Source organism: Caretta caretta, chromosome 17, assembly GCF_965140235.1.
Source record: "Caretta caretta isolate rCarCar2 chromosome 17, rCarCar1.hap1, whole genome shotgun sequence".
In the NCBI taxonomy this organism is placed as follows: domain Eukaryota; kingdom Metazoa; phylum Chordata; order Testudines; family Cheloniidae; genus Caretta; species Caretta caretta.
Window position 1 is genome coordinate 2808727 of NC_134222.1, and position 25138 is coordinate 2833864.

Here is a 25138-nt window from a genome sequence, read left to right on the forward strand (position 1 = left end):
TCACCTGCACATCTACCAATGTGATCTATGCCATCATGTGCCAGCAATGACCCTCTGCCATGTACATTGGCCAAACTGGACCGTCTCTACGTAAAAAAATAAATGGACACAAATCAGATATCAAGAATTATAACATTCAAAAACCAGTTGGAAAACACTTCAGTCTCTCTGGTCACTCGATTACAGACCTAAAAGTGGCAATACTTCAACAATAAAACCTTCAAAAACAGACTCCAACGAGGGACTGCTGAATTGGAATTAATTTGCAGACTGGATACAATTAACTTAGGCTTGAATAGAGACTGGGAGTGGATGGGTCATTACACAAAGTAAAACTATTTCCCCATGTTTATCTCCCCCACCCCCCACTGTTCCTCAGACGTTCTTGTCAACTGCTGGAAATGGCCCACCTTGATTATCATATAAAAGGTCCCGTCCCGTCCCGTCCCGTCCCCCCCACCGCTGGTAATAGCTCACCTTAAGTGATCACTCTGGTTACAGTGTGTATGGTAACACCCATTTTTTCATGGTTTGTGTGTATAAAAAGATCTTCTGTACTTTCCATAGTATGCATCCGATGAAGTGAGCTGTAGCTCACGAAAGCTTATGCTCAAATAAATGTGTTAGTCTCTAAGGTGCCACAAGTACTCCTTTTCTTTTTGTCAGAGCAAAGCAGTTCATATCTTCTACCATCCTCTGCCCCTTCCAAAACAGATTCAGAAGTAATCCATGCAAGGATAAACCTTGTTGTGATTAAATCAGGGTAACTGGCAAAACTCATCACACTGTACTACTACTAATATCTTGCACATTTATAGTGCCTTTCATCCAAGATCTTAAAGCATTTTACCAATGTATATTATTCCGATCAAACACTAATTCTCAGCACTTAACCGTCTTAAATATTCACTCAACAAAAATACTAACACAGAATGAAGGTTACAGTGGTACCTTGTGCCCTTCAAAAACATTGTTCTGTAAAACTCAGACTTCTGAAAACCAGGCAATACAGAGTTAAGGTTCACGCCCACACAACTGTAGTCTGTGACCCTGGAGCTGGCAGTAGTCCCTGGGAATTGTCTGGGTGTACTCTAGCTGCATTCGCTGTGTTAGGTATAGCTGTATTGAAAGGGGAGGGTTAGTTGGAGAGTTCGGCAGAGCTGTGATTGTAATATGAGACAATCTGGGGGTCCCCCTGGGTGTGTGTATGGCCCCTCTCCCTAACCCTCATATGTGTAATGTAAGGGAAGAGGTCCATGTGTACCTTGACAGATCAAGTATGCCTTATTTAAGCTCTGTGTTATGTAGCAGTGGGGCACATGGATCCTCTTGCCATGGGAATTCTCAGCATCTAGGTGGGAGATGTGTGGTCTGTGGGTTTAATGACGGGTAAGTGAAACCATAGTGTGAGATGGCATCATGTGCATAAGGGTGAAGAGGTTGAAAACTTCAGCAGATGGGGTCAGTGTTGGGCATGTATAGGTAGTTCCTGTGTAGTGCTGTGCAGTGTGAGAGCATGTGCTATGGGTGTACTGAGGCATTGCTCCAAGGAGGGGGAGTTAAGGTTGCATGGATGTGTACTTTAACACATCAGTTCCTGTTTTTCAGACATTTTGAGTTTTGCTGAACTCAACGTTCAAGGACATGAGATACCACTGGACAACCTTAACTCTCCATTAGCAAAGTTTTTTGTCAGTGAATTTCCTAGATTTTTTTTAACAGAGAGAAATGTTGTTAGTAGGAGTTAGTGGTCATTTAGGCAGTTTTAGTTATGCAGGTGTGCAGCTGAGATTCAGTTGTGGCCAGGTGATGATGATGATACCTTGCTCTTACGTTGCGCTTTTCATCAATAGATCTCATAGCACTTTGCCAAGGAGGGAAACATCATTATCCCCATTGTACAGATTGGGAAACTGAGGCACAGAGCAGTAAAGTGATATGGCCAAGGTCACCCAGCAAGCATGAGGCAGGGGTGGGAATAGAGCCCAGGTTTTCTGACTCCCAGTCCACTGTTCTCTCCATTATGTTGCTGTGTGATACCTGGGTATGTGCCTCTCCCATCCCCCACCTTGTTACAGTGAAATAGGGATAATGGTTGTGCTTTGAAGTGTTTGGAGTTTGGAGTTACTAAAAGCCCAGTGAGAGAAATCTCAGATGTCGTCCTTGCCCCAAAATCAAGTTTTATTACACAAGGAGAACAGTAACTTTAAGTATGAGAGAAGATTCGTATAGCTCTCTTTTTTGCTCCACCCTCCTCTACCATCATCCCCCACAACGCGTATCCTACCCTCTGCCACCATTCCCACCTCCCCCTTCCCCTCCTGTCACATTAAGCCACTAGCACTTGAGAAGCCAGGTGTGCGCAAGGAAATGGGTAGAAATCTGTGAACTTTAAGAAAACCTGTTAGTTTCCAGGGGCTGTATCTTGGAAATCCTTTTCTCAAATATGGATCCCCAGTAAAGCACACAGCACATTTCAAGACATAGGGAGGAAGCATGAGGATTTTAGAGCACCTAAAAGAATTAACCTTTAAACAGAAACATCTTCACAATCTTAACAATGGCAGAACTGGACAGTGCTCCACTATAATTTGATATGAGATTAATCATCAGCAGCTGCTTTGCTATAGCCAGATTCCCAGCACAGGCTGAACCGAAAGCAGAGCAGGCTCTGAGACGTGTGAAGTGGGCCATTCATCTCAATGGGATGGTCTCAGTGAAATGAGAGGGGGAGGCAAGGACGGGCCCAGACCCCTTCTGCATGACAGGGCCTCCCATATTCCACATAGGGAGGGCTTCAAATTCCTGTAGAGAGGGGAGGCAGGGAAAGGCATCCTCAGAGGGACAGGGCTCCCACAGATCCTTGTTCATATGAGAAGTGGGTAGGGAGAGGAGCTCAGACACCCCAAGAGGGTCAGGGTCCCCCTGTTCCCAGCACACACACAGAAGAGAAGAATGTGGGGATGACAGGCACCCCTAATTCCTCACACTTGCCCTGCCACCCACCTCCATGTCATCCCTCACACTTCCCCATAATCCCCACTCACTCCCCCTGACCCGAGTCCTGAAACCCCTCCCCTATTACTCCTCCCTATTTATCCTTCTCTGTATAACCCCCTTGCCTCCCTGAAGACCCAAACCCCTCGTCCCTTCCACTCCTCTGCCTCCTAAATCCCACTTCTTTCCCAGCAATCATTCACATGTGTAATTTCTTTTCTTTTTGAAATAGCACAAATGCCTTCTGAAGTTTCTGCTGTACTCAGATTACATTTCCCCAAAATAAAAATAAAACAGCCTTGGACAGAGGCAGTTTATACCAACATGCCTAGGTTTCATTTCAGCTTTCTACCATGGATTGGGTTTGAATTCACAGTGCCTCAGGTGTTGCTCACGTTCAGTGGCTGTAACGTCCCCTTGAGTCACACAGGTCCTGTGAATCATGCTTGGCTAGTAATTCTTTTGGGATTCTGTCCACATGTGCATAGTGTAATCCATTGGCTTGTGAGTGTTAGCATGCACCTGCCTAAAGAGCCAGACTCACTCAGTTTTGCTCCTCCAAAAGGTTAGTGGGTCCCTTGCACTGGCAGGGGTAAATGTTGAGTGACTGAGACCCTTTGAGCATATAGAGCCGTGGTTTGAGCCTTTGGTCTGAGTAAAAAAAAAAAAGTTGATGGAATCTGTCAACCTTAAGAAAAGCTGATTTCCTGGGGACAGCTGTATTCTAGGAACCGCTTGCTCAAAAGACCCCAAATTTCAATCACTAAGCCTACCCCAAATCCCATGTGGCAGAGCTAATTTCAAGGCAATCTGTACAACCATGTGGATTTTAGAGCACTCAGAAGAGTTGTTCTCTAAACAGAAAGGAATTCTCAACTGTAATTCTTTGCAGAGCTGGCACTCTATCATACATAACCCACCATTCCTCTGTATTAATGGCAAGGAGGTATTTCTTGCAATGCTGATCCATACATCCAGCACCTGGCAAATATGGGAGCATCATTAACAGACCATCTTTTTGTCTTAAGTGCCTATGCAGTATTTTCCCACCTCTCCTTATGTACAGCTGGGTAGTGGGGTGGGAAGTACATCCCATCAAAAATGAACTTGAACAAATAAAACACATCAGATACCTCTTTAAATGTTCCTGGGGTGATTATCAACCGATAAGCCATGTAGATTGGAATGCAGATAACAGAGGAGGTTCCTATGCAGTAACCCACTATAGTGGTCCAATAGGGATAGTTATAATCAAAAAGCCGTAGATCAGGAGTGCTGGACATAAAACTGCAAATGATGAACTGAAATAAAAATGCAAGAAAATATTACAAATACACAATGTTTTTACATAGTACGTAATTAGCCTTTGGGACCAACTGCTGCAATATATTGTAGCAGGATTCCAAAAAGGATTAAGCACTTATATGAATAATGAGAAAATCCACAGTTACATTAGAAAGGATGTAAATCCTCATGCTTAGGTCATAAGCCACCTTAACAGATAAGATATTAGGAAGAAAATTCCTCTTATGGACAATTTATTCCATAATGACCTGTTCTGGGTATTCTTGAATCCAAACATAGAGACAGGATATTGGACTAGAGTTGTAGATTTTTAGGCCAGAAGGGACCATTAGATCACAGAGTCTGATCTCTGGGAGATTGGAGAGCAGAGAAATTCATGCAGTTATGTCTGCGTCAAGCCCAATAATTTGACTGACTAAAGCATATCTTCTAGAAGACAGCAAGAGCAAGAGAGTACAACATTTCCCTTGGTAGTTTGTTCCAATAATTAATCACCCTCACTGTTAAAAAAATGTGCACCTTATTTCCAATCTGAATTTGTCTGGCTTTAACTTCCAGCCATTGGGTCTTGTTCTGCCTTTCTCCATTAGAGCGAAAAGGACCATTAGTACCCAGTATTTTCAACCCAGGAAGGTATTCACACATCATAATCAAGTCACCTCTCAGTGGTTTATTATTATTTATTTATTTTATTAAACAGATTGTGCTCGTTAAGTGGAAGGTATTTTCTTCAGTACTTGAATAATTTTTCTAGCTCTTTTCTGCACCCGTTCCACTTTTTCAATATCTGTTTTAGAATGTGGATACCAGACCTGGATGCAGTATTCTATGATCAGCGTCATCAATGCTGTATACAGAGGTAAAAAATCACCTCCATACTTTCCTGTTTATACATCCAAGGATCATATTAGCCCTTAGATGTATAAATGGACCACAGATCTGATCTTGTATTGTATGTTTGAATACCAATTCTAAAATTCTACTGAATTTTAAGATAGAATGGTCAAAAAAATTCCATTTGAATCCAGTGTGATCCAGAATCCCATAGCCAATAATTAGGTCTGGTAATGAATAGGGGTGAGAGAATTTTTTCTTGAAGACACTGTTTACCCTTCCAGAGGATTCATCCAACTTTGATTCCTCTCTCCCTTTTATTGTTGTGCTGATTTGGAATGCTATGCACCACTTGGCGCACACATGCTCTATAAAAGTTTATAATTTATTCTGATCTAGTGTAATTTTTTTTCTCCTCTTCCACAATTTCATTAGAAAATGTTTATGTTGTGTATATTTAACACACAACTACATTCCTTGCTTTTTGTGTTCCTTTCTCAGGTTATTGCTTCAAGTTCTTTCAGGGGCTAAACAAAGATGTCACCTGCAAATTTGAAGTGGTTCATGTACCATTTTTATCTTTTATTTTTATCTTTTATCTTTTCTTCAGAGTCCAGCTTTTTGAATGTTTTCTCCAGGCAGATGGTGAAAAGTTGAAGATAAGAGAGTGTTTTCTTGTGTAACTCCATGTTTGTTAAGCTTAAATAGTATTGTACTAGTTGTATAAATGTTTCAAGAATTCTTTGAGGTCACATGGAATGTCTAGTTTTTCTTCAAGTAGTTCTAATACTCTTCCTTAACACCAAATAGAGGAATTTCCACTATCTACAGCAGCAACTCATTGCATTTGGCAGTCTTCTCCAGTGCTTGATTCATTGTCAGGAGCCTGCAGATGCTGTATGATTGAGAGATTACTTACCAGCTTTTGTGTTGATTATAGGCCAGAAATCATTGTGGTTTGATCCCTGGTACCTCAGATTGACTTGTAGAAATTGATAGTTCTTGGATTTATATGTTTTTCTTCTTACTCTAATACTAAAATGGCAACGTTCCAGTTTTATGCTAAAGCTTATTGGATCCGACCCTGTGAGATGCTCAGTGCTTCCAGTTCTCATTGAAGTCAAACCTAAGGTGCTGAAGTATTAAACTGGTACATTGCAAAATTAATGTTAGTGACTGTTTTGGGAAGCATCCTAACTTAGTTTTCACAGAATTACATCAGAGGATACCCGGCACTAGATGTTTAAAATTACCAAAGAGAGCCACCAAACCTACGTCTGGGCTTTTCTTATTTTAGTTTCCATAGAGACTGTAAATATCAATTTTGCCTAGTAACCACATCACTGAAAGTATATTGCTCTTCATGTAATTTAGTTTTATTGTTTCAGGATCATGGACAGGACAGTAGTGTATAAATTATTTTTGTGGTGAAACATCTATTTATAGCTTTTTTTTTTTTACTCCTTTGTCTACAGGTAATAAAATGGAAAACAGTTAAACACACATTAATCATCCCAGCAGTGTTGTTTGCCTCCATAAACCTCCATCTTGACTTACTCTCCTTGCATCCAAGCCAAGCAACAATAAAAGACAGGGTGAACTAATTTTGGAACAGGGAATGAAGGCTTTGTTTAAAAATGTTAGTAATAACTTTGCCAAGTCAGCTGTGGGGATGCTGGCACCAGTTGCTGATTATGAAGGATGCTATCTGGTGATGTAGAGTTTGGGTAGGTGTATTCTGAAGTTGCCAGGCAGTGGCTGATCAAACAGCTTGTAAATCTGTTATCTTAACTTCTCTTTTTTCTGTGCTTTTTATCAGCATCCTTTTACTATTTTACTTCACTGACATAAATCTAAAGCAGCAAAGATCAAATTAGCCTTGTCCTGTGTTGCAGGTTATTAAAGTTTTCCAGTATCATCATTGTTTATCTAAGTAACAAAAAAAAAAAAAAAAACCAAACAAACTCAGTGTTGATCTACTAACTAATCCTAGCTGCTTTTATCAGATTAGTCTCACTGATTTAAGATTGTTGGCTTCCAAAAGCTGGCATTAGAGAGTAGAACGTGAATATTATGTAAATGAAAATCCCATATCTGGAACTCTAAGGTATTACACTAGTAAACTGACTGTCTTGGGCTGGGAAGATGAACTCACCAAAAGAAAGATGGGGCTGATTGCTACCCAGCAGAGTCGCCAGTACCAGCCTGGAGTGAAGCCCAGCATTTCCTTCATGTCACTGCAAAACTGGTTGATGCCTGTGAAAATAAATGGATGGTAGAGGGACATGGAGAAAAAGGTTATTCAAACGTTGATATAACCAGGAAATGCATTTAGCATCCAGCAGAAAACATTGTGGTCGTGTCCCTGCAACCTTTTCATTACACAGAAACCTCCATTATCCAAAGTCATTCAGTGTTTCCCAACCCATTTGGAGATCAAGATTGTACTATGCTTACATGACAAAGTAATTGGTAACATTGTTTTCCGATTAAGTAATCTGTAAATTGCTTTTTCTATGTGACATCAGTACCCCTGTCCACAAAGCTGGCGGAAATACTATTTGGCAAATGCCTGGGAGTCTGGTCGGCATGGGTTGTAAGTGCGGGAACAATCTTACCATAGAACCAGGCCACCGCAATGGATTCCAGAAACACCACTGTTAGGACAGCAGGGCCTGTAGCATATTCTTCAAACAGCTTCACTACGTATGCACCACCCTAGAGAAGAGATTGTGGTACTGATTAGCCAAAATCACCAGAATAGAAGTTTTGTACTACTAGTCATATACTCTCCTCATTTGGAAAGAGAGCATTCACCCGTGCAAAATTCACTCTATCCCATCACTTGCTGCCTGCTCTGGCCTTGAGTAATACTTGACAGTACTAATGACTTGTCCAGTACTCTTGCTTTAACTTCCTGTGATCATCCTTTGCCAATAGAATGGACATGCAGAAAAACTGAAAGGGAAGCGGCACACATTTCTAGTTGGATTTTAATGAGCTAATCTGATGGGATCTGTGCTTTTCTGTGCCCTCCTTTGATGGCAACTTCCTTCTCTGTCCCTGAGCATTAGTTACTGAGCAGGAAACAAAGGCAGCATTACGTTCTATTCTTTCCTCCTGGATCTGGACTCAGCTACAAGAAAAGAGAGCTGTGTGTTCTACAGGAACCTGGCTCCTTGTAAATGCTTTAAACCACGAGGGAATTTCTCATAAAACAAACAGTGGAATGTAAAAGCCAGTGAATTTTTCCCCCACATCTTTTACAAAAGCTGACCAATTTGTTCTCCTGTTACAGCAATGAAACCCCAGTGACTAGACAGAGGTTGCATAGGTCTAACTTAGGACAATATTTGGCATGTATGAAAGAAGGAATATGTAAGTGCTGTAGATTCACATATGAGCCATTATCCAGTGCCAGGAGCTTCTGGACTCCAGTTCACTAAATTCCATTTATGGTAGTTTCTAGAACTGGATTTTGTATCCATCCTTTTCTTGATTTGAAATTTATTTCTAACCCTTTGAAAATTAAACTGATAATTTTTAATTTTGTAAAAGCTGGGATTTTGGGTGAAGGTTTGAAGGGTTAATCAGCTGGAATGAACTGCGTCGTGGTAAAGTACCAGTCTGAGCAGTATTTGTGTGGTTTATTATGTACTGTACACTGAAACTTTGTCAAGTTACAACATTGTCAGATTCCTTCATGAGCACGACTGCTCACATTCATTCCACCGACAGTCTCCAACCCTATAAGGAAAACAACTCCTCTCAACTGGACTAATAGGATTTCACATATTTGATGAGACTCCTTGAGATTCTGTTTGGGAAACACTTCCCTCCTGCAGATATCAGCTAGAGCCGACTGCCAATAAGCAAGGTTCACAATGTTGGGTGAGGTACTTACAAATGTCAGAGTTGTTAATGACCCCAGGAAGCAAGCAATGATCAGACCAAGGACAAACCATTCCCTGCGCTTGCTCCAGACATGTGGAAATTCATCCAGCACTGCAGTGATCACCCCCTCCAGTCCTGCAAACTGAAAAGCACAGCAAAGAGTCATAGAAAAAAAGAAAGCATCCTTCCCACCCTGCATTCCCCACACACCCCACAACTGCTGGACAATGAAAACGTACATTGGCATAGCTGCATCTCTCAGACATTTGAAAAATCCACAGCCTCTGAAAGCCAGAACTATGTCAACCTAACCCTAGCCAGTGCTTCTGTCAACCTAGCTACCACCTGTTGGGGAGATGGATTACCCGCAGCAATGGGAGAACCCCTCGGCTCACTGTAGTGAGTGTCTATACTGAAGCACTATAGCTGTGCTGCTATAGTGTTTTAAGTGTGGACATACCATAAGATACAATTAGGACAATGAACTTTTGGCATGTATCTGAATGTGATAGGCTTGAGATGACTGCTCTGGAAACATCTCCATCATGTCTTCAGAGACCTTGATCTCTTTAGGACAGGGATTTTGTCTCATATGTGTGGGAAGTGCCTAACACATAACGGGAACTACCATATTACAAATAATAAATAACAATAAGTAAATGGCTCATTATAGCTAAGACTATGAAGTCAATGGAGTTGATTTTGGATTGAATTTGGTCCTTAATCTGCAATAACTATGTGGCTCGTGGCAAAATCTTTATAGCACTGTGCCCCACTTTGAGAAATCCACCTTCTGTTCCCACCTTCTAAATCCTGTTACCTGTGAAAAATCCCAGAAACATGTCATTGACTTGCATGTTGACAGGTAATTAAATGCTTCCAATGTACAAGAAGAGAGAGGACATCACCTGCTGGTTAAAAGCAGGGTTCTAGAAGTTGAATATTCTGGGTTCTGTTCCCAGCTTTGCCATTGACTTACTGTGTGACTGGGCAAATCATTTAATCGTGTTGTGCCTCAGTGTCCCCAACTTTGAAATAGGGATAATAAATACTATTTTGTGACCCAGGGGTTATGAAGATTAACGAATGTTTGCAATGCATTTTGCACTTATTTAGCACCCTTCATCCAAGGACCTCAGCGTATTAGTATAGTTGCTCTATTATCAAAAAAAGAGTTTACGTTTAATTCTGCAGATTTATTTTGGAACATGCTGGAATAATTCCAAATGCTTAACTTCATCCATCCATTCAGGGCCCCTCTCACTAATGATACCCACTCACCGTGCTGTCTAATCCCAGAGTGAGTAACATCAAGAAAAATATGATGGCAAAAAAGGTTGAAGCAGGCATGTTTGCAATGGCCTCTGCGTAGGTAATGAAGAGAAGGCTGGGCCCTGGTACCAAGAGGGAGAACAGGTGGTTATTACAGGTCAATCCTTCTGCTCTGAAAAAGAGGGACCATTTCACTCACACCTGGAAATGCCTTTGTCCACAGGGGAGTGTTACCAAGTGTAGTCACAGTAAGGGTCACTAGGTGACATATAACATGATTTCTACATTCTTTTATCTTCGTAGAACCATTTTGGAGCTGTGTAGCACACTGTATGCTGCTCACTGTTTTATGATAGTCATAAAGCAGTATGATTAATCATAGTATATACAAAACATTTTGACAGGTTTCAGAGGAACAGCCGTGTTAGTCTGTATTCGCAAAAAGAAAAGGAGTACTTGTGGCACCTTAGAGACTAACCAATTTATTTGAGCATGAGCTTTCGTGAGCTACAGCTCACTTCATCAGTATACATCTGATGAAGTGAGCTGTAGCTCACGAAAGCTCATGCTCAAATAAATTGGTTAGTCTCTAAGGTGCCACAAGTACTCCTTTTCTTTTTACAAAACATTTTGTGCAGTTTGGAGTGTTTGTCCAGGCCAGGGTCTTTCCCCTAATCCTGAATTTTAAATGGATTACATGGTCATGTTTGTGTGGTAAGAATATCTCCCCATCTGGAATGTAATCAAACAAGTTCTATCGAAACTTCAGAGGAAATTTAAGACAGCAATAGAATAAGTTCCCCTACCAGTATCTTTAGCAACCTCTGACACCTCTTCATTCCTCATTTCAGCCATATATCCAAGCACAGTGAAAATGACAAATCCAGACACAAAACTAGTCATGCAGTTCACAGTACTGGTAACCAGTGCATCCCTGGAAGAGAAAACCCAATGAATCTCAGAGAGCGAACATCTGCCAGAAAGAATGGTGTATTGCCAGAAGGCCCAGTATTGATTTTGAACTATCTAGACCACCTGGGAGCACGTTTCAATACAGCCCTTCAACTTTCCAGAGTATATAAATATTCATTCATATATTTTAATATGTGAGGGTCTGTTGGGAAAGACCTTAGGAAAATTAAGGTTCTGTCTTTGCATGGATGCTAAAAATCACATAGCATTTTTCAGAAGGGTAGTAAGGCTTTGCCTTGGTGTCTTTAGCTACATTTTCTCCTGCTCTCCTGTTTGTCCACCTGTCTGCTATGTTTTGCCCCAAAGGCAGCTGCATTTCACTGTTGAAATGATCGTTGGACTGATAGGTACTGGTAGTTTTTAAAACATTTTGAGATTATCACAGACCATGCTCCCAGATCCATTGATAGTATCCATTTACCAGTATGATGCAGCCTGAATCTCTAAAGGACATCTAAAGGTTGTACCACAGCCCTGTTGATGTCCTGTTTTGTCTTGGAATGAGACAAGGTATGTGTCTCCTTTATGCCCAGGAAACTGGGGCACTACTGATTTGTCTGTTGATATATTGGTTCTCTTTTGGATAGAGTTTTGAATTGTTGTGTCTTATAGGTCTAAGGAAGAACTTCAGACATTTCATTCAACATCTGTTCGGCTGTCTGTTTGGCTGCATACCAGACACATCACACCAATCTAATTAATACTGGATTCAGAATGATATAGTAATAGCTTTAGAGAGAATGATGATTTGCAGGTTTCATTTCACAGGACATAATAAACATCCTTAAGAAAATAAGGAAACAACCCACAGAGCCCTTTACCAAGTTATAGCTGATCTAAGCTGCAGTAACTAAATATTGTTACAATCTGATGGCTGTTCAGTGGTGGATTTAGTCCAGATCCTATTGGACAGGTGTCCGTATCACAGCCTCACCTCTACAAGTAATTGGCCCCCTTATGGGCAGTTTCAGCAGAGATCAAGAATTACATGGGTTATAAACTGTTTGGGGAGGGACCATCTTTTTGTTCCATATTTGTACAGAGCCTACCACAAGAGGGTCCTGGTCTGCAACTGGGGCTCCTGGGTGCTGCCACAAGACAATAATAATTGACTAGACATGGAAAGCAAACTCCCAACTTGCCTTGAAGTGAGGCACATTGGCTGGATGTGATGTGAGGGAAGATTGCGCTGATGCTAAAGGGAATGTACCTGTTCTGCAGATAGAATTCACCCTACAGGACTGACAACCTGGCAACTTTCACCAGCGTTACATTTCTCATTTTTTTTAAAAATACATAAACTGTTTACATTCTAACACTGTCCTTTTATTGACTATTTCTTACACTGAGGTGGAACTCACTGGTAGCAGTTGTTGTGGAATTTGTTGTAGCTGGCAAAAGCTAGTAGGACCCCAAAACCTGGACCTAGAGAGAAGAAAATCTGAGCTGCAGCATCCACCCAGACCTGAAAAACGTAAGAGGCAGAGGATCAAGAAAAGATGGTGTTAAACATAGAGCAAATGCCACTCTACAGTCCACTGGTGCTACGAATTAGATTCAACAGCCTGTATATAGTCTAGTCCTATCTTAACAAATATTTTATTAAGAGCTTGTTACATGGATCAAAGATTTTGTGCTGAAGTGTGACAAATACTTTTGTAGTTTTATGACAGAGGCAAATACCCAGCACAGTGAGGCCACCATACTTATTTTCACTCGTGGCATAGTTAGGATTTATCCTTCGAGAAGGTCACCATAGGTGAAATGCTACCACATTTCTATACACAACACAGTAAATATTCAGTAACTGTGCCAGCTATCAGTGTTTCACCCTTGACAGTATCCTAGGCTGACAGATGGCAGTCTTCCTGTAGCACATTGTTTTTGCATTGTAACTGTGCCTTTGTAATGGGTTTGGCCTGTCTTCCTTCCTCCAGGGTCTCTGTGCAGAAGGACAGCTGGAGTGCATTGCCCCATGTGTGTGTCTGGGCGCATGTCCTCTGGGCTAAAGCACTGTGTGATTGCTCCCTGGATTGATCCAAATACATTTGGTGGTGTGGGTGCAACTCCAGCTGTGTGAACACAACTCAACCATTTTGTAGCCATGTCCAATAAAAGTGTGATGACCTGGTTACAAAAACACTGTGCTACACTGGCCGGAGTCTTACTGAGTGGCATCTCCAAACTGTTGATCTCTGTTCCATCCCTGAAAGGAAAAGTCCTGGTTCCTTTATTCCCTCTTGATTGCAACATGGAGTTCACTGCAGCTCATTTCTAACATACTCCTTCTATGTGACTAGCCTGCACCTCCCCTGGATAGAGCTCTGATGCCAGCCGGCGCACAGATTGCAATCTGCTGTCCTCACTTCAGATATATTCAATACAATACCAATGTCCTTTATTGCTTTTAGGAAGACGTGGTTCCTTATTGGAGATGATGCTTTATCTCTTCATTTCCTCTTCATTGAAAACTCTCCATATCAGCTGGGTAGCTGCAGACTCACAAACATTAGAGTTTTTAATCTTTGTATTTGTTGTATTTATTGCTTTGGGTTTTTTCCATCTCCCTCCCCATTAGCGACTTTCACTTGTAGCGAAGCAAACACAGTCAGCAGCCTGATGGACTGATTGCCTCTTCCACACGGGTTCAAATCTAAATCAGACACTGGGTTGACATGTTGTTTTGTTTTATTATGGTCTCATCCCCATACCTGCTCTCTCTCCTAAAGTTGGTAGTATTTGTAGGACTGTGTGGTGTATTCCCTCTCCCCACACATTCACACCTGCCCAGCTGTCATCACTTCATCAAGCTTAGTGTGTTGAGTCTGATAGTCTTCCTGCTGTCTATGTCTGCATGGAGTACGTGGGAGATTTCCACCTGAGTCAAGCGCCACTTGTCTGGAAAGGAGGATCTCTTCGGGCTCATCTGCCACAGCTTGACACAGGGCCGATGGCTTGAGTTTTTTCGATGGTGGCAATATTCACAATTCCGAAATCCAGGCAGTGAGTCCAGCCACCTGATAGTGGACTCCATTAAAGGTGATTTAGCCCATTCCAACATCTGCTGGTCATCCAGCAGTCAGCAGAGCTACAGGGTATCCACTAGTTTAGATTAAGGTTAGCTAGCAGAGTAAGACCAGAAGCAGTAACAGCTTAGTTATCTCTATCTTGCATAATTATTACAACTGCAAAAAACTTTTTACAAAGATTTAAAAGAATTGGAGTTAATCTTCAGAATCCATAGGCACCTATTACTATGCTGACAGTAGCCTTGTTCTGAAAAGGAGAGATTTAAGTATACAAGTTTACAGGCTGAAATCAATTGCCACTTTACAACAAGTTCCTTACCTCAGTGGCCAGGAGTTTCTGCCAGTCAGGCTTCAGGTAGAAGACAACCCCCCTCCAGGCTCCAGGCAATGTGGCCCCTCGTACTAACAGGATAAAGAGTATGATGTAAGGGAACGTGGCAGTCACCCACACCACCTGTTAGAGAAAACATTAAGACCGTGTTTGCCATGGGTACTGATTGAGGGAAACAGCTAAGTGATGATAATGGTAACAATGTCGAATGAACAGTAATATTTAGACTTATAACACCTTTCATTCAAAGTTGTCAAAGTGCTTTACAAAGGCAATAATGTATTACTATACTTTAAATGAAGGAGCAAATATAGCACAGAGTAATTAGATGACTTGCCCAACATCCTGCAGTGAATCAGTAGCAGAGCTAAGAATTAGAACCCAGGAGCCCAGACTCCTACTCCCCTCCTCTTAACAACTAGGTCACGTTGTCTTCCTTAATGCCATCCAGGTCACTATTTATGGTGTGTAAGCTAGTTTATTCAACACCATAGGTCTGACTGCCCCACCAATATTTATGCATTCTCCTCTCAGAGGCAGTCAGCTCCAGCTTCTGAATCCAGGTTTGCTGTAGCTGTAGTCAAAAGATAGACGAGTTGCCTAATTTGATACCATCTGTGTGCACGGACCACTGCCTTTTTTCATCTGAAAAGGGACTACCCTTGTTTAGTGGTTTGAGCAAGGAATGGGAATCAGACTCCTACAATCCATTTCCAGCTCTGCTGCTCAATAATTGTCCAACCTTGAGTAAGACACTGCAGCCAGAATTTTGAGCAGTGTCCACAAATGTTGGGTGCCTAACCTGAGACCCTTAGGCCCAGATTTTCAGAGCTGCTGAGTGCTCACAACTCCAGATGAGGAGATTTGAAAATGCCAAGCTCAGCACCCCTGAAAGTCAGGCCCTAACTGTCTCCAACTGGGCATTCAGAAATGAGAGCATGCAGAATTAGGTGACCCTTCTGAAAACATTGGTCTTAAGCTTTCTGCACTTAAATTTCCCCTTCTGTAAAATGGGAATAACAACACTAGTCTCTAAGGTGCCACAAGTACTCCTTTTCTTTTAACACTAATCTTTGTAAGGTGATCTGAGGTCCTCACACAGGAGGTTCTCTGTCAGTGGAAAGATTTATTACTCATTATTTGAAAATGAATGTGTATTAAGCAGCCCTATTTTGGTAACATGGCTTGCTCTGACAGCAGACAGCAAGGCCCATCTGTAGAAAAAGAAACAATGGAACTGAGGCTCAACAGAGCAGTAATCAGAGGTCAACCTCCACACCTGTTCAGATCCTCTGGGTAGGATGATCTTTATCTGCAGCACAGCAACCCAACATGCTGTTAGCATGTATTATATGGATTACGGTAGCACTCACTATTCACATGTATGTGAATTTGCAGTCCCTGTCCTGAAGACAATTCTAAGCTTACTTTCTCTCATGTTAATAGGCTGCTCCAGACATGTGGCAGAAATTACGCTATATCAAGCAACTTCCTCTTGCTTTTGCATTCACCTTGCCAGATGTTTTGACCCCTTTCCAGATGCTGAAGTACACAATAGTGAAAATCAACAATAAGCAGAGGGTCAATTGCCAGCTAATGCCTCCCAGATCATCCAGCCCTTTGGATCTTTGCACCTGTAGAACGTGGCGGCTAAAACAGGAGAGAAAAGCACATTGTTGATGTTTGTGTAATAAATAGAATCATAGAATATAAGGGTTGGAAGGGACCCCAGAAGGTCATCTAGTCCAACCCCCTGCTCGAAGCAGAACCAATTCCCAGTTAAATCATCCCAGCCAGGGCTTTGTCAAGCCTGACCTTAAAAACCTCTAAGGAAGGAGATTCTACCACCTCCCCAGGTAACGCATTCCAGTGTTTCACCACCCTCTTAGTGAAAAAGTTTTCCTAATATCCAATCTAAACCTCCCCCACTGCAGCTTGAGACCATTACTCCTCGTTCTGTCATCTGCTACCATTGAGAACAGTCTAGAGCCATCCTCTTTGGAACCCCCTTTCAGGTAGTTGAAAGCAGCTATCAAATCCCCCCTCATTCTTCTCTTCTGCAGGCTAAACAATCCCAGCTCCCTCAGCCTCTCCTCATAACTCATGTGTTCCAGACCCCTAATCATTTTTGTTGCCCTTCGCTGGACTCTCTCCAATTTATCCACATCCTTCTTGAAGTGTGGGGCCCAAAACTGGACACAGTACTCCAGATGAGGCTTCACCAATGTCGAATAGAGGGGAACGATCACGTCCCTCGATCTGCTCGCTATGCCCCTACTTATACATCCCAAAATGCCATTGGCCTTCTTGGCAACAAGGGCACACTGCTGACTCATATCCAGCTTCTGGTCCACTGTCACCCCTAGGTCCTTTTCCGCAGAACTGCTGCCTAGCCATTCGGTCCCTAGTCTGTAGCTGTGCATTGGGTTCTTCCGTCCTAAGTGCAGGACCCTGCACTTATCCTTATTGAACCTCATCAGATTTCTTTTGGCCCAATCCTCCAATTTGTCTAGGTCCTTCTGTATCCTATCCCTCCCCTCCAGCATATCTACCACTCCTCCCAGTTTAGTATCATCCGCAAATTTGCTGAGAGTGCAATCCACACCATCCTCCAGATCATTTATGAAGATATTGAACAAAACCGGCCCCAGGACCGACCCTTGGGGCACTCCACTTGATACCGGCTGCCAACTAGACATGGAGCCATTGATAACTACCCGTTGAGCCTAATACAGAGAGTGCTTAGGCTCTAAATCATGAGAGATAAAAGACACCCCCATCCTACACATAACCACAACTGCATGCATTTTAATCCTTAGACAGTTTTTAAAAACCCATGTGATTGATAAATACCCGGGTTACCCTCTAAAGAAAAGCATGCTGCATTTTCTACCCCTCTTTCTGATATCGTGTCTCCACTTACATGCACTTACGTATAAAATTCTTCTGCAGGGGAGATGGAGTGTGGGGTCCAGGTAATGCTGGCATTGATGAAGTAGTTGGTGCAGTTGCCGGTGTTCCAAGCATTTTTGCAGCTGATCCATGGCAGCTCCACCGTGAAGGATGAAATGAGGTAGTAGAGGGCCCAAGCCATGATGGTATTGTAGTAAGAGGCTATGTAGAGAGCTATTATGCAGATAGTAAAGCCAATTCCTGGTAAGGCAGAAAGCAGTTATGTGAGTGGAAATGTGAAGGCTGGGTCCAGTGAAAGGAGGAGTGGGTAATCCACATGAACTAAAATCAGTACCTGCCAGAGGCATCCAGAAAGGAGGGCACAACATACACCACGGCCTCCCTTTATATTTTTTTAGAATGCTCTGGAACTTTGTGGGGACTTCAGAAAGTGGGGGTGATTTGCCCAAGCCCCACTTCAGAAAAGCATCCCGGTTCTGAACATAACGTGTAAATGCTAGCCTGATTCAGGCCCCAATCTCTGGAATTTTGACTGTGATGTGTATTCCCTCATCCTCCACACCCCCAAACAACAAACCAACCAAGCAAAACAAAACCAAATCTAACTCTGGTACTGGGAGCAAGGGTAACAAGCATGTAAAAGGCAACTATAAAAGATCCTCTATTATCACTGCCAGTAGGATGGCTGAGAGAAATGGAATGGAGCTGAAGGGTAATTTGTTTAAAAGATCTCTGGGATAAAAATAAAGAATTTGCAATATTTTTCCTAACTCGTGTTTCTAATACCATTTCAAATATTAAAAATGGAATAATTTTGAAAGTTCAATTTACTTTCACCCTTATAATGTTCTCTGTATGATTTTGTATTTTTTTTCTGGCTTGGGTCAGTGAAAGTACAGTGGATTGTTTCTAGTCAGTTTCACTCCCTGGTCTTCAGACACTAGTAGGAGGCTGCATCCTTTGGATTGGAAAACAATTAGGGCAATGTTTATGTATATAAAACAACTTGACATTGCTTTTTTAAAAAGCACATTACTTAGAAAAGTAATTAATTCCAGGTTTCATGAAAGCTTTTCTTACATAACCTAAATGTGGGCCCTAAACCACTTGACATTAGCCCTTCATGTTATCTCTTATTGTCAGTAATTGTTCCACCCTTAAAGAAAATCTCTGCCGGTTACCCTAAGGGATCATGGTAAGCTGCCTGTTCCCCTTACTACCTTTGAAAATAGGACAAATTTTCCTCCAAACTGAGATACACCCATTCCTGTGGTACTGTCCCAGAGCTAGTTCCATGTAAAAGAGCGGGATGCCTCCAAAGATGGCCATGATCGTGTACGGGATGAGAAATGCTCCTGCAAGGAAGAAAGGACATGACTGTAACTTCTTGTAGTACTTCTGGTGTACTTCATAAAGAACAATTTTTCAAGCCCCACATCCAATACACACTGCACTTAACTATGACAGTAAAACCTATGTGACCCCGTGTCATAAATATAAAGGGAAGGGTAAAAACCTTTAAAATCCCTCCTGGCCAGACGAAAAACCCTTTCACCTGTAAAGGGTTAAGAAGCTAGGATAACCTCGCTGGCACCTGACCAAAATGACCAATGAGCAGACAAGATACTTTCAAAAGCTGGGGGGAGGGAGAAACAAAAGGTCTGTGTCTGTCTGTGTGATGCTTTTGCTGGGGACAGAACAGGAATGGAGTCTTAGAACTTAGTAAGTAATCTAGCTAGATATGCGTTAGATTATGATTTCTTTAAATGGCTGAGGAAATAAGCTGTGCTGAATGGAATGGATATTCCTGTTTTTGTGTCTTTTTGTAACTTAAGGTTTTGCCTAGAGGGACTCTCTATGTTTTGAATCTAATTACCCTGTAAGGTATTTACCATCCTGATTTTACAGAGGTGATTCTTTTTACTTTTTCTTCTATTAAAATTCTTCTTTTGAGAAACTGAAAGCTTTTTCATGGTTCTTAAGATCCAAGGGTTTGGGTCTGTGGTCACCTATGCAAATTGGTGAGGATTTTTATCAAGCCTTCCCCAGGAAGGGGGGTGCAAGGTTTTAGTGAGGATTTTGGGGGGAAAGATGTTTCCAAACAACTCTTTCCCAGTAACCGGTTAAACGTTTGGTGGTGGCAGCGAAAGTCCAAGGGAAAAGGGTAAAATAGTTTGTACCTTGGGGAAGTTTTAACCTAACGCTGGTGAAAGTAAGCTTAGGAGGTTTTCATGCAGGTCCCCACATCTGTACCCTAGCGTTCAGAGTGTGGAAGGAACCTTGACACCCCATGATCTTGAGAGGCCAGTCCAGTGAAACTTTCTGTAATGTCACACAAAACGAGACTTGTGGGTTTGTTCCTGAAGGGCCAGGTTGTGACCCCTTTACTCACATTGGTGAGCAGTTACTCACATGACTAGTCCCATCATCTTCAACAGGATTACTCATGCAAGTAACTGCTCACCACTGTGTGTGGCAACTGTCTTGTGTTGAAAGTCAATGCCATAAGCACCAAAGCAGTTCAGTTACTGTGTATCAGGCTGGAGCATCACAAATGGCTAAAAGTCCAATTCTCAGGTGCCACAGGTAATGCTCACTGCTGTAAGGAAGGCTTAAGTATCCAGTGGAATGAAGTTCTGAACTATTGTAAGATTGTCTCCTAGCAGGCACAGTCAACAGTACTCCTATTCCCAGGCTTCTGTACCCAAACATACAGGGAATTCACGAAGATTTTATTGGCTACCATGCGTGCAGCAGCAAGATGGGGCAAAAGATAAAATAATGTCTTCCTCTGGTGCAATGCCTAGATGCATTAAGGGGATATAGGCCCTTTTTCAGCACACTCACTGGTTACAATCATTGTTTGATTGTACTGAGCACCTGTAGCACTGACATTTTCTGGTATATTGGTTAGTCTGAATTTAAATGTTTCTGGGGATTGGTCTTATCTCTTCCCTTGGGAGACTGTTCTATAGTCCAACTGATCTTAGGGCAGGATGTTTTGCCTAATATTAAATCTACATTTTCCTTTTCTTATTTTCATCTCATGCTTTCCAGCTATACTGGAGCTTGCATCATTCTAGATAATTCCTCTTCCACCTCTGTGTTTATAGCCCTCATCTATTAGTTGATGCATATGTCCCAGCAACCCTTATCTGACTCTAGACATATTTTGCTATTTTAATCTATCTCGTAAATAGGGCTGTACCAAGTTCACGGCCATGAAAACACTGTGAAATCTAGTCTCCCCCCCTGAAATCTGGTCTTTTGTGTGCTTTTATCCTATACTATACAGATTTCATAGGGTAGACCAGTGTTTCTCAAATTGAGGGGCCAGACCCAAAAGGGAGTTGCAGAGGGGTCACAGTATTGCCACCCTTACTTCTGGCTGCCTTCAGATCTGGGCAGCCAGCAAGTGGGGGCTGTTAGCCAGGCACCTAGCTCTGAAGGCCGCACCCTGCCAGCAGCAGCACAGAAGTAAAGGTGGCAATACCATGCCACCCTTCTGCACTGCTGCCTTCAGATCTGGGCGGCTGGAGAGTGGCAACTGCTGACTGAGGGCCCAGCTCTGTAGGCAACACCACACAATGCCATCCTTAATTCTGCCCTGCTGCTGGCAGCAACTCTGCCTTCAGAGCTGGGCTCCCGGCCAGCAGCCGCCGCTCTCCAGCTGCCCAGCTCTGAAGGCAGCGCCGCTGCCAGCAGCAGCACAGAAGAAAGTAAAGCAGTACTGCAACACCCTCTACAATAACCTTGCAACCCCTTCTTCCCCCCTCCCCCCACAATTCCTTCATGGGTCAGGACCCCTAAAATTACAACACCATGAAATTTCAGATTTAAATAGCTGAAATCATTAAATTTATTATTTTTAAAATCTTATGACCGTGAAATTATCAAAATGGACCAGGAATTTGGTAGGGCCCTACTCATAAATCAGTTCCTCTTGCTCCATAATCCATTGTTGCTTACTGTTGGTCTCATAGGTTTAACTTGAGCCATAGAACTGACCCATTTATACCCAAAGAAGACAGCTTCTAAGGAATGGCACATAGGGCTGAACACTGACCTCCTCCATTTTGGTAGCATATATAGGGAAATCGCCATATGTTGCCCAGATCCACTGCATAGCCAATGACAGAGAGAAGAAAGTCCATTTTTTTACTCCAGGTCTCTCTTTCCTCCGGCTCCAGCAGCTGTGGTTGAGCTTCCACCCCACAAGTGGTGGAAGTGGTGGTACTTGTGGCTGCTGGGGCCATGCACTGGACATCTTCCCCATCTGCTATTCCATCGCACGGAACTGGGTTCTGAACCACTGAGTAGCCATTTGAGATCTGACCTGCTTCCCCTTTGTCTCCCTGGCTGGGGTGGACCTTATTCCCATCCTCGACCAGCTGCAGGGCAGATTTAGGGTTCTTGACCAAGAGTCCATTCTCTTTGCAATCTTCACCTTCTGTACAGTCCAAGAGCTCTTTCTTAGAAGTCAGAGGCTGGTTCTCATTGCTGGATGACTTCTCCATTCTGCTGGTTAAAAGATGGTGCTGCTGTCCATTTGTGAGTGACCTGGACCAGAATCCCCTTGTGTCAAGTTGCTGCTCAGTCTTCCCACTGCTGCCAGAAACTCTCTAGTCTTTATGTCCACTGGACTGCAGAAAAACACAGCTTCAAAGAAGCAGAAAAAGAGTTGAACTCTGTTACAAGGCTTGCTGGTGGCTGTACAGGTATAGCTACTACAGGTATGGTGAATAAAACACAGTCTTTTAAAATAAAGCCACCCCCAAGAGATAAGTATCATTTACGGGATAATCCTATGATCAGTCACAGTATCTCAAACTGAGGAGAACCACAAAGAAAGGCACAAAAAGAAAAGGAGGACTTGTGGCACCTTAGAGACTAACCAATTTATTTGAGCATGAGCTTTCGTGAGCTACAGCTCACTTCATCAGATGGAAGACAGAGAGATTCGGATGGATCCGATGAAGTGGCTCTAAGGTGCCACAAGTCCTCCTTTTCTTTTTGCGAATACAGACTAACACGGCTGCTACTCTGAAACCTGTCAAAAGAAAGGCGGGGGCTAATCCTTTCCCTCCAGCTGCAGAACAGGAGTGGAGCCACTGCATGTAGCCAACAACTTGTGACCCTCCACACTTTGGGAGAGATGAGGAGAGGACTGCAGGCTCTGTGGAGTGACAGTTCCCCAGTCCAGCTTGTTCCCTAACTCATCCTGCACATGTGCCCTACAGGGTTCACTGCATTCCTGGAGAGGCACAGCCCAACATGGTCCTGCCATTTCCGATCACCTCCTTGTGCAGCAGAACCACACCAGTGTCACAATCAGGAGCCTCCATCATAGAATCATAGAATATCAGGGTTGGAAGGGACCTCAGGAATCATCCTGACTTGCACAACTGGGGGCAGAATTTCCCAGCTATTCAGCCTGCATTTTCCTTTTCATAATTGCATCTCATGTCTTCTACCTATACTGTTTGAGGTGCTTACGTCCCTAAGGGAAAGATAGCAAGTGTTACTTAAACAAATCTTTACATATTTGCAAATTATTTTTCTTATTCACATCTTTCCAGAAATCTTACCAGAGATTTCTTACATAATCAGCCACATTTGGCAGATCCAAGAGGTTTAAGGGGAGGTTCAGTTAACTATCCAAACCGGAAGGTACTTATCTGAATTAAATACATTCTCAAACCTTTTGAGGTTCCATGCAATATTAATATGTGGGGAAGATGGTCAGGGCTACTTTAATTTTTTTTTTAAACTGCGGAAAAGAAATAGCAAATGGAAGTTATTTAGGTGCCCGACTAACAAGTGAGAGCTTCATATGCTTATCTTTAAAAATTAAATCTGTTAGGGAGACCCACCTTCAGGTTTATCTTGGGTCTGAAAGCTAAACTCGTGGAGAGGAGACCAGTCTGGTAGCAAAGCATTACTGGAAAGGACATCCTACTAGGATCAGTTTTGTGCTTTCCAACCTTATTTAAAATCTCTCATAGACGATACAATGCAATGACCTAACATAGCGGAAAACTCCCTCTTTGTAAATAGTATCCTCTCAGGAGCACTGTTCATCCCTTTCCCTTGCGTGGGGTGTTCTCGTCTCCCTTTATGCTGTAGTTTGTTTTCATTTCCTGGTAATCTCTCTGTCTCATTTCGGGCTAGCTTGTCACAGCCCTTACTTGACTGCTCGAGGCAGTAAGACACACACCCTTTCTCATGTTTGGCTGTGCTCAGATTGTGACTCCAGCCATGCGGGGAGAGTAAGGGCTACTCTGATCAGACTCCCCACTGCAAGCAAGGGGGCAGGCAGTGGGAGGAGCCCTGGCTTCACCTCCCTTTCCTCCCACTTGCCCTCCAGAATACCCCAAGGAGAGCAGGGTGCTCCAGGAGATGGGGTAATTACTTCTCCTTCAGAGCAAGGAAGGAGTGGGAGAGGAATTGTGACTGTTCTGGTGTCTGCTGCTGGGGCAATGCAGCTATGTCCCACCCCTTACTCACGGGAGAGTATAAGGGAGTAATTTAGCCCTGGTATTGTAGAGTTCTTGGGGCATGGACTTTGTCTTCTTTCTGCCTGCAAACTGGTATGCATGCCACTGCATGCCATTAAATATATCAAATTATCATTATTGTGTGACACTTCTCATTTTCAAAGCACTTTACAACCGCAAATAATTACCATAACACCCCATGAAGAGGAATAAATATTCCCTCAATTTTACAGATGAGAAAACTAAGGCAGAGAGATGAAGCTATTTGCTGAATGTTAGAGAGGCAGTCATTGTTAGAGCCAGGATTAAAACCAAGGGGTTCCTGACACCCAGTTTTGTGCCCAGACAACTAGATCTACATCTCTCCCTACTCATGGAAGGATGTAAGAGGAAAGAGGAGGTGAGTTGTCAAGTAAGAAGCTGTCAAGATTAGACCCCTGGAGATCTGAATAAAGCCTGCTAATTCACAGCTACCTTATCAGTTCCTCATTCACACCATATACACTCCTCAGTCACCCAGATATTTGTCTTAGGCACTGTGTAGTTAATGCCAAATTCTCATAATAGTATTTAATGATATTCTACTACCGTAAGTTAATCATCCACAAAGATAGAAACATCTTCAAAGTCCCAGCAAAAAATAATCACACAGCAGAGATGAGTGATTTCTGTTTTACCTGCAAGACTATAAAACCTGGGCATCTTTGGAGTCCAAGTCCTTGCCGGTCTCCCAGAAGAACTCATACAGGTCAGGAGGACCTTCACGCCATGGACGCTAACATAAAAGACCTAGGTAAGGCCAGAGCCATTCTTTCTCCCCTTTCTGCATTGAGGGTGTTCACCACCACCAGGTACAAATATGGAGAAGTAACCTGAGCCCTACTGGACTTTACACCTGTGCTAGTAATCTAGAAAGCAGTAATGGATGTTCAGCTAATTACACACCTTGTGTGACTGAACTTTCCATGCCTTACACATCAGCCTTTAAGGTATCTCTAGTCAACCTCCATCTCTTCCTACTTAAATTATGTTGGGCTCTGTTCCCATTAGAGTCACTATCCTTTAGTGAAAAGAACAGGAGTACTTGTGGCACC

General features: G+C 42.7%; 1 protein-coding gene across 2 annotated transcripts in view; it reads right to left on the reverse strand.

Annotated features, from left to right (window-relative positions):
- SLC6A4 (solute carrier family 6 member 4) overlaps nucleotides 1–25138 on the reverse strand; it is a 42879-nt gene that overhangs the window by 8411 nt on the left and 9330 nt on the right. For both annotated transcript variants that reach the window (XM_075120829.1, XM_048823694.2), the window contains exons 2-13: nucleotides 21614–22206; nucleotides 18768–18902; nucleotides 17568–17787; nucleotides 16146–16284; nucleotides 14623–14757; nucleotides 12636–12739; nucleotides 11109–11236; nucleotides 10312–10424; nucleotides 9041–9172; nucleotides 7755–7854; nucleotides 7292–7392; nucleotides 4131–4298 (exon numbers count right to left, since the gene is read on the reverse strand). In XM_075120829.1, coding sequence (XP_074976930.1) covers nucleotides 4131–4298; nucleotides 7292–7392; nucleotides 7755–7854; nucleotides 9041–9172; nucleotides 10312–10424; nucleotides 11109–11236; nucleotides 12636–12739; nucleotides 14623–14757; nucleotides 16146–16284; nucleotides 17568–17787; nucleotides 18768–18902; nucleotides 21614–22064 — 1926 coding nt within the window. In that variant the 5' untranslated portion in view covers nucleotides 22065–22206. The remainder of the gene's footprint in view (nucleotides 1–4130; nucleotides 4299–7291; nucleotides 7393–7754; nucleotides 7855–9040; nucleotides 9173–10311; nucleotides 10425–11108; nucleotides 11237–12635; nucleotides 12740–14622; nucleotides 14758–16145; nucleotides 16285–17567; nucleotides 17788–18767; nucleotides 18903–21613; nucleotides 22207–25138) is intronic.